The sequence below is a fragment of the Dryobates pubescens genome, chromosome 9 (assembly GCF_014839835.1).
Source record: "Dryobates pubescens isolate bDryPub1 chromosome 9, bDryPub1.pri, whole genome shotgun sequence".
NCBI classification, from domain to species: Eukaryota; Metazoa; Chordata; class Aves; order Piciformes; family Picidae; genus Dryobates; species Dryobates pubescens.
The window spans coordinates 43,890,755-43,900,290 of record NC_071620.1 but is presented as its reverse complement, the minus strand read 5'-3'; the positions used below and the strand labels follow the sequence as shown (position 1 = coordinate 43,900,290).

Here is a 9,536-nt window from a genome sequence, read left to right as displayed (position 1 = left end):
GGGCAGCTTCTTGGTGGTTCATTGAAAAAGAGCTTCATGGGCGTTAGAAAATCATCAGTGTCTGCAGCAGGTGTGGCTTTAAGCTCCCGGGTGACTTTTACGCTGCGGCGGAAACATACTCTCAAAGCAGGGACAGCTCACTTCGGCAGGCAGCGGAGGACCCACCCTGGAGAGATGCTGGCTAAGGATTGGGCGGGGAGGGGTAAGGGAAAAAAAAAGGGAATTCAGCCACCTGAATGACAGACACAAATATGAATTTAACTGCAGTGAGCTCTCAGTGCTGATGTGAGAGGGGAAGGCAAATGTTTGCTGCTGCAGAGCTCCACAAAACTGCAGGGACACGAGACAAAGTGTTGTAGTAAAATAGAAAGCTTTAATACTCGGCTTGAGCGGGGCACAGCGGCTACATAGATGCTACCACAAGAGCAGCCTCGGGATGGTTTCAGCGCTTTCTCTCAACTTTCAGCGTTCTGGCAACAATCACTTGGGTGTGTTGCAGCCACTGGCTGTGGTAATACTGACAGGAAATACTTCATGGTGGCTAGGGCCAGGTGCATAAAATACAACAGGTAATACAACCGAGTGTCTGTAGACACAGGTAAGCTACAAACCTCCTTAGGCAAGAGGCAAGGACCACAACACTTCCATGGCACTTAAAGAGAGGTGCTGAGATTCTTCATGGCTCTGCATCCCGGGAGCTGCTGCTCTGCACAAAGCTCGCCCCAGAACACGTTTCCCTCCCCCATGAGTCAGGAACAGAGCTCGATTGTCATCTCAGCAGCACTGAGCCCCGTGGCCTGAAGCTCCTCACTGCTCCAACCTGAAGGTGGCTGCTGGAAGAGGCCCAGGGCTGCTTAGTTTCCTTCACAATAAACCAGGGAAGGGTATTTACAGGAGAATAAACTTTCATTTTTGGTAATTACGGTACTTAAGTAGCAGCAATTAGTTTCTTCCAAAGACGATGGTTAAAGTAGATGCCCTGAAGGCTTTTTGTTGTCACTGCTGTGCAGCCGGAGGCTACGAAATGCACTTTCTTCAGTGAACTCCAAACACTTCTGTTCATTGCTGGAAAAAGGCAACTCTCCAAGATCCCTTCTCCCAGAAATCACAAATCCATCGAGTCACAACCTGCCGGAGCATTTTCCCCTTTCCAGGATCAATGGGAGTGGATCTGGATTGTGCTGAAACAGGACTGAATGCCCAGGAATGGACACAGAACAACCCCTGCTTGTTGTTCCAAACACTTTTAGCTCTTCAGCCATTTTTGTACAAGGTTTGGCTCCTGGTTCAGTCTCCTTCACAAGGTAAAGCACTGTGGCACTGCTGCACCTTCCCTAAGCAGCTACATGGAATGCCTTAAAGCTGAGGAGGTGAAGAGAAGGCTGACGAGCAGGGAGTGCAGCGCAGGCCCCGGGTGAGCAGCGGGAGAGGAGATGGTGAAGGAGACCTGGACCTGGGAGGCGATGAGGGCTGAGAGTGGCACATGGGAGGCCAGCGTTGGGCTGTCCGAGTTGATCAGCGACTCGATCTTCTCTGCCTCCTTATTGCAGGCTTCAATCTGGGAAGGGAAAAAGCCACACTGCTGCTCTTGCCAGCTGCTGGCCCAGTGCAGAGTGGGGCTAGGCAGCAAAAGGCAGGAGAGCAAACCCGAGTGGTTCCCAGCAGCAGGTCAGGCTCAGAGTGTGATAGGGAGCGGTCCCTAGAAATCACACCAGAGCACTACCCACAGCTCCTGCTGCTGTGCAAGCCCTGGGGAGCAGCAAAGAAGAGGGGAGGGAGCTGCCTGCCAGCTGTCTTGGGTGATGTGGTTTGAGGGTTGGGGACAAAAAAGCTCACAGGGAATTGCAACTAAAACCAAGGACTTCGTACTGAGTGACCAAGACACTGCCGGCAGTCTGCAACTGCAGAAGTGAGGAATTAACCGCTCTGGGGCGAGCTCATCCCTTTTGTGGGGAAGGAAAGAGGAGATTCCAATCGTAGAATCACGGAAGGGACCCCCAGAGGCCGCCCAGCCCAACCCCCTGCACCCAGCAGGGACATTCTCCCCTAGAGCAGGTTGCTCACAGCCTTCTCCAGCCTCCCCTTGAAGATCTCCAGGCTTGGGGGGGGGCCTCAACCCCCTCCCTGGGCAACCTGCTGCGGTGTTCCAGCAGCCTCCTCGTGCAGAACTTGTTCCTCACATCCAATCTCCATCTGCTCTGCTCTCCATTGCCCCTGGGCAGGTCCCTGCAGCCCTTTGGGAGCAGTCCCCCCTTCTTGTAGCCCCTTCAGGTACTGGGGGGCTGCTCTGAGGTCTGCCCGGAGCCACCCCCTCTCCAGGGTGAACACCCCCAGCTCCCTCCCCAGAGCAAAGGTTCTCCAGCCCCCTCATCCTCTTTGTGGCCACCTCTGGCCCCTCTCCATCAGCTCCGTGTCCTTCCTGTGCTGAGGGGCCCACAGCTGGACACAGCCCTGCAGGTGAGGTCTCACCAGAGCAGGGGGGCAGGATCCCCTCTCACCGGCTCTGGCGATGCTGCTTTGGATGCAGCCCAGGCTGCCCTTGGCCTTCTGTGCTGTGAGCTCGTACTGCCTGCTCCTGTCCAACCCCCGCTAGCATGAGGGCAATCACAGATTTCTGTTAGAAAATCCATTTTTTGCACCTTCTGCTGCAGGCCAGGCATCAATTTAGCACAAAGTCTCTTCAAAGGCTTTGGAAGCCACCTCTGGTGAAGTTTTAACTTGACAAGCATAACCTCAGAGGCCCAAGGCTCTGCACTGGCCCCACAATACCCCTGGGAACAGCTCTGAAATGGGAAGGAGTTAGGGCTCTGCCGGGGAGAGGCTGTCGTGAGGACAGCCAGGGAGGAACCTCGCACAGGCTCAGCAGCGGAAAGGCAAAAGGAAGCAACAGCCTCGGGACGGTACCAGAGCTGTGCACAGCCACAGCCTTGCTTCTGCTCCAGGCTGCTCCTGAGGAACCGCTGCCAGAACTCTGAGCTGAGCCTGCTGGGTTACCTGCAGTGTCTCACTGTCACCCTGGGGACATATTTTGCTAGCATGAAGCACCTGCTAGAAAGCAGTCTGGGCAGCTTACTGCAGTATTTAGCTCCTGTTCAGGTCCTAATCGGGGATCTCCCAACACTTTTTTTCCCATGAGGTGGGAAGCAATGGCAAAGCCAGGATGGTCTCAGAGCAGCTTGGAGAGAGGCCCTTTAGTCTGAGCCTGCGCAGGAAAAGGCACTCTTAGAACTGCTGCGTAAGGACAGCAAGGTGCACGCTCATAAAATGAGGTGTAGCCTACCTGCAGAGGTTTGGGGTTCTGGTCCATGGGGATGATGAGGATCACAAGCTCAGACTCTATGCTCAGGTACCCAAACACATCACACTGCGGCACCGAGACGTGCAGGCGGATCTTCTCCAGGATGTCCAGCACTGTGATGGGCTTCTTGTCTGTGACCTGGGAGAGAGCAAAGACCTGTGGGGGTGGGGTGGGGGTGGTCTGCAAAATCACACTCCTCCTCTTCAGTTTTAATCACCTGGATGTCACACCAGAAATTTTGTTTCAGCCATTGAACTACTGAGTTCTGATCTGTAATGCAAAGCTGGACGGTTCCAAACCATCGTCCCGTGGCTGCAGCAAAACCCTAAACCCAACCCCCCAAAAAGGTTAAAGGGAAAGGGAAAAAAAATCTCGCAAACTGAAGCATGGGGCTGCCAGGTGCTGTTCCCCAGCTCATGGAGAGTGTGCCTCATGAACCTCAAAGCCACCCGAGCGGTTCTCAATGACAGCAGCTCCTGCTCCCACGCCGAGGGACACGATGGCTGCCCCTCCTCTGCCACCACCGAGCCTCTGCCAAGCCCCATAGGCACACAGAGCCGTGGCTCTGCGAAGGCAGCTCAGCGCCTGTGCGGCTACCTGGACACAGGCGACATTTCCAGATCGCTACGTAACTGCCAGGTCAAAGCTCTGCCGCCTCCTGCGGTCCACGCTGCTCTGCCGTCCGTAGCTGACAAGCAGCGGTTTGGTTGCAGATGCTCAGGCTGTGTGCAAACTGCCACACCGTGAAGGCTTTTCACCTCCCCTCCAGGGCACTTCTGGCTGTGCCGGACAGTGATGAAACCAACACGGGTATTTCCCTTCCGGTCAGTCTGTGCTGTCCCGGTTTGCAGCTTTAGCTGCAAGAAATCCACCCCTATCCTCCTGCAGCTTTGTGCCTTTTAAGGCCACCGGTGCAGGCCCTTAACAAATGGAAATCTGGGGGATCCAAGTGACCTCCATCGGTCGGTTGGTGCCACAGAGGGCCTGTGCTGTAAGGTCTCTGAGGGGTTTCCTTGTCATGGCCCCAGGAAAAGGTGCTCCTTTCTGATTAGTTCTGTCTTGCTTTGCATTGTCACTCGGTGCCTACACCTGGGATTAAGAAATAAAGGGAAGGGAAACCAGGATAAAGAAAGACCCAAGTCCCACCCTACCTACTGAGCAAAGGTTTGGTTTATAATGTGTTAACCTTGCAGGAGAGAGCCCACAGCAGCTGAACTCTTCCACGTGCCACTTGCCATCAGGCAAAGGCAGAGCTCTTTACCCTGGCAAAGGTGTCCAGCTTCTCTTTGTCGTACAGGATCCGCAGCATCCCGGCACACAGCGGGCAGCAGGCTCCTGGGGAGTGAAAAGCATGTCAGAAACAGAAGGTAAGCAGAGGCTAAAGCTGAACACGAACCGAGAATGAACACGGCAAAGCTGCCGTTCGTGTTTGCTGGCAGAACTGCGACACTTCCACCATGGTTTAACATTGAAAGCTATTAAAATGCCAAAGCCGCCCCCTTCAACCCACCCACGAAGCAGAAAAACCTCTCTTTCTGTTTAAGACCGGAGCTTTCCCCCTTTTGTCCAGCACCCGTGGTCAGTTATAGGCTCAGAAAGAAAGAGAACAACAGAAGCACAGCTGGGAACAGCACAGCTGCAGACCTGGTCCTGCTTTCCTCCTCTCTCACAGCACTGGAAATACACAGCACAGAAGAGCAGAGGGTGGAAGGGACCTCTGCAGACCATCCAGTTGAGCTGGTGGCTGGGCTGGATGACCTCAGAGGGCTTTTCCAGCCCAAGCAATTCCCCGATTCTGTGATCTGTGCTGACACGTATGATCAATTACTCATCTGGTTCCCAGTGATGCTCTGCCCTAGAACCAGTCCTGTGGGGACAGCTGGAAGTTTCTAGAGACCGCAGGAGCAGGGCTCCTGAAGCCAAGGCCTTTCCACTCTGGAATTACTCAGAGGAGTCCTGACACTGGCTCACCCTGGCCCTAAGTAAAGCTCTCCACTCCACCTTTTCTCTTGGCCATCTCACACATGTTATGAGAGGAAAGCAGAAGTCCCTGGGGGGGGTGGGACTGGACTGGATGACCTTTTGAGGTCCCTTCCAGCCCCCAGCATTCTGTGATTCATAGAATACATAGAATACATAGAATAAACCAGGTTGGAAGAGACCTTCAAGATCATCGCGTCCAACCCATCAACCAATCCAACACCGCCCAAGCAACTAACCCACGGCACCAAGCACCCCGTCAAGTCTTCTCCTAAAAACCTCCAGTGATGGCGACTCCACCACCTCCCCAGGCAGCCCATTCCAATGGGCAATCACTCTTTCTGTATAGAACTTTTTTCTAACATCCAACCTGAACCTCCCCTGGCGCAGCCTGAGACTGTGTCCTCTTGTTCTGGTACTGCTTGCCTGGGAGAAGAGACCAACATCCGTCTGTCTACAACCTCCCTTCAGGTAGTTGTAGAGAGCAATAAGGTCACCCCTGAGTCTCCTCTTCTCCAGGCTAAGCAACCCCAGCTCCCTCAGCCTCTCCTCGTAGGGCTTATGTTCCAAACCCCTCACCAACTTTGTTGCTCTTCTCTGGACACGCTCCAGCAAGTCAACCTCCTTCCTAAACTGAGGGGCCCAGAACTGGACACAGTACTCGAGGTGCGGCCTAACCAGTGCAGCGTACAGGGGCAGAATGACCTCCCTGCTCCTGCTGGCCACACTCTTCCTGATGCAGGCCAGGATGCCATTGGCCCTCTTAGCTGCCTGGGCACACTGCAGGCTCATGTTCAGTCTACCGTCGACTACTGTGCAATGGAGGTAGCCATGGCCTGGAGAAGCTCTGCCGCTGGCAGGGCCCCTGACCTGTGCTCACGTACCTGGAGCAATGACTGGTTTGCAGCCAGCAGCAGCCAGCTGGGGGCATCTGACAAAGGCACACTCTGTGTGGAAGCCGAAGTCAGAGAGGATGCCCACGGCCTGGCACCGCCCAGGGTAGTCCACGGCCACGCGGTCAGCATAGGCAGCGCAGACGCTGCTGTAGGTCTCTCCGTTGTGCCCGCACACAGGCTCCACCGACCTGCAGAACGGCTGCAAGACAGAGGCCTTCCAGAGATCAGTCAATGGCTGCAGCACAGAAACCTTCCAGAGCTCAGCCTGCCCAGAAGCCTCAGCTGTGTGTCCAGAAGGAAAGCCAGAGGCAAGGGCAGCGCGCCGCTCACGCTGTCAGACACTCCAAAACCCGAGAGACGTGCAGTGAGATGTGCCCTGGGACAGCAGCTTGTGACCCACTTGTGCAGCCCAGAAACAGCTGACGCAGCTCTGACTGAACTGGGAGAGTGCTTCTAGACTAACTCAAATGATCTTTTCAGAGGAGTCCTGTCCATGACATTTTGCAAGCTAGAGAGCCCAGAACGCTGCAAAGCTGCCCAGCAGAGACCAAGGAAGGTTTGCTGCAACCGCTTCCTACCTGGCACGGTCCTCGGTAGGCTAAAGTCTTCCCTTTTTGGTAGAGAGCGCAGAGGTTGGGGTGCTCCACGTTGTCTGTGTCACAGGCAGGCTCCCGTGTCTGCTCGCAGCTCAGCTGCCTGGGCACACACTCGTGCTGGCTACACTCAAACTTCCCAAAGCTGGTCAAGCAGACTTGCTTCTTTGGTATGCACCTGCACAAACCAACCGTAACTCTGCATCAGGCCACAGGAGTTTTGTCCTTCGGTCTCAAAGGGATCAGGGCAATCCTTTTCAGTGAAATCCTCTGCAGGGCTGTAGAGCCAAGCAGGGCTCAGCAGAGCTGCAGGAGGTGCAAACATGCCAAACAGCTCATCCCGAGCCCCATCACAGCCCTGGAACCCACAGCCCACACCACGCTCAGCCAATGGACGCGAGTACAGCTGCAGCTTTTTCTGACCTGCCAAGATTCATTCTGCAAGTGCCCACTGGAGGCAAACTGGAGGAAGCACGAAACCAGGAAACTGCAAGGGAACAAGGTGGTACTGCAGAGGTCTGGGCTCACCCTCCTGGCAAAGGCAGTGGACCCAGATGTGTGAGATGAGGTGGTCCCAGCTGCAAACATCTGCCTGAGTTCAGCACATGGTGTCACACTCGGCCCCAGAGAGGGGCTGCAGATAAACGCGAGTCCCTGGCATTAACACAGCTTCCTTTTCATGGCAGAGTCCTTCTGTGCTACGGAAGACTCATGAATTCTGGGATCTATCCACCTCACAGGTGGGATCTCAGCTCTGGAGCAGGCTCTGTTTCAGAGACACATTGCAGGGAGCAGGTGAAGGCTACCCTAAGTGATCAGCCTGGCCCTGAACCGTGTGCTGTGTGCAGTCCTTCCCTGCAAGCAAGGTCCCAAGCACCTTGGCTGCTCTGCAGAACCTCTCTGTACTTTCCAGGTTACAAAGGGAGAAGGCAGAAAGTGTCTCTCACCCTGCAGCATTGAAGGGACAATTTTCAGTGCCATATGCAGTGTCTGCTCTGCAGTTTGCTGCACAAAGGCACTTAGAGCGCAGGCAAAGGGGAAGGTAAAATTGCTGTGATCGGCTCTCCTGAAAACATCAGACAGCCCCTGAGGGCAGCTTTCCTTCAGAGCAGGCAGAAGCACGGGTTCAGAGGAGGCTGCAGTGCTGGAGATCAGCATGGCGAGCCACAGACCTGGATCTCTGTAGGACAGCTCAGTTCCTGTTCTCCTGCCACTGGTACCTGCAGAGCTGTGCTGGAACAGCTCTGGCTGCACAGTTTGCTTTCTCCGACACTGAAACCCACAAGGGTCGATCAGAAGAGCATTTGCCTCCACGCTGTCACCAGAACCTGGGACAGTGAAGGACCCCAAAACTTAGGCCAACATTTTGCTAACACCTTGTTGCAGCAACCTGCCTGGGTGACAAGTTCCTGCTGAAGGCCCTGAGCCTGCACTGTGGAATGTGGTCTCCATGGGCATGCAGGTGCAGGCCCCAAGGGAAGGGAGATACCTGGGACCGACAGCATCCAGCCGCTCCCGCTGCCTGCTGAGTCACAAAGATTGATGTGGCCACTGTCTGTATGCATCCTGCTGGAGAGAAACCTGCAGCTGCTGTCCAGCAAGGACTGGTGTCCCAGGCTGATGGGGAAACCGTGAACCCTAGGTGACGTTTGCTCATTACGATGTTCTAATAGGAAAACGCCTCCCGAGCATGGAGCAGCCGTGTGACTGAGCATAAAAGAGGCCTCTTGGCAAGGGAACTTTGTAAGCTTTCCCCACCAGGATCATGAGGGTCAGAAAGACCAGCGAGACTGGGCCTGGGCCCAGGGAGTTGTCTTTGGACCCTGGCACTAGTGGCAGCTGCCAGCCTTTTTTCCTCCCTTTACCTTTCTCTCCTCACCCTTCCCTGCCTATTGCACACTGTTCTAGGGGCAAACACTGAAGTTTCACTGCTGACTGAAGAAATATCCCTGGCACAGTGGCTTGAGTGTTTTGCACTGCAAGATCACAGCAAGCGAACCGTCGGGAGTCCCCTGAGCGGGCACTGACAAAACCCCAGAGATTCTTCCAGGCATTCTCACAAGATCCTGATCTGATCACAAGAAAGGGATCAGTGCTTGGCCTGCTCTGCAGACAAGCAGCATAGATCATTGACTCCATAAGCGAGACTGACTCCACAGCTTGAATTCAGGTGCAGGGATTTTTCAGCTACTAGCAGCAGACGTGACCCCAAACAGCCAAATGACACTTGTGGCCCTATCAGCAAAATTCCGGGCTCTCTTTGACTGCTAAAGCTGAAATCTGCATGACGAATTGGGATGACCTAGCACCACAGACCTGGCCTCAAAAGCTGGCAGTTCCAGCTGCATTGCCAACCACGAGAGACAAGAAGCTGCTGCCAGCAGCAGCTCTTGCCGGAGCACCCCAGAAGCAGAAGGTCACCCCAGCACAGAATACATTTCCAGAACAGGTAACCCTGATCCTCAGGCAAAGGGTGCCAAGGTTTTCCTGCTCCTCTCACCTCTGGTTTTTGCTGCAGGGGCTGGGGTTGCAGGGATCCTTGGAAACACAGGACCCAAACTCAAACTGGCTGTCCTGCAGCCCCACGCAGCGAGCGATGCAGGCACTGGGGTAGGTGCGGCCATTCCGACCACACACCGGCACAAACTGCTCCACACAGTTGCAGGGCAGACCTGGGGAGGCAACGGCCAGAGAGGGAACTGTGAGCAACGTCCTCGGGTGGCAGCACATACACAGAGGCACTAAGACAGCTTTGCCACCCAGCAAGGG

At 54.9% G+C, this 9,536-nt stretch overlaps 1 protein-coding gene across 1 annotated transcript in view; it reads right to left on the bottom strand.

Moving 5' to 3' along the window:
• Positions 1–281: 281 nt before the first annotated feature.
• RECK (reversion inducing cysteine rich protein with kazal motifs) overlaps positions 282–9,536 on the bottom strand; it is a 32,122-nt gene continuing 22,867 nt past the window's right edge. Inside the window, exons 16-21 of the mRNA XM_054164130.1 lie at positions 9,268–9,439; positions 6,753–6,945; positions 6,163–6,373; positions 4,560–4,633; positions 3,281–3,436; positions 282–1,558 (exon numbers count right to left, since the gene is read on the bottom strand). Coding sequence (XP_054020105.1) covers positions 1,343–1,558; positions 3,281–3,436; positions 4,560–4,633; positions 6,163–6,373; positions 6,753–6,945; positions 9,268–9,439 — 1,022 coding nt within the window. The 3' untranslated portion in view covers positions 282–1,342. The remainder of the gene's footprint in view (positions 1,559–3,280; positions 3,437–4,559; positions 4,634–6,162; positions 6,374–6,752; positions 6,946–9,267; positions 9,440–9,536) is intronic.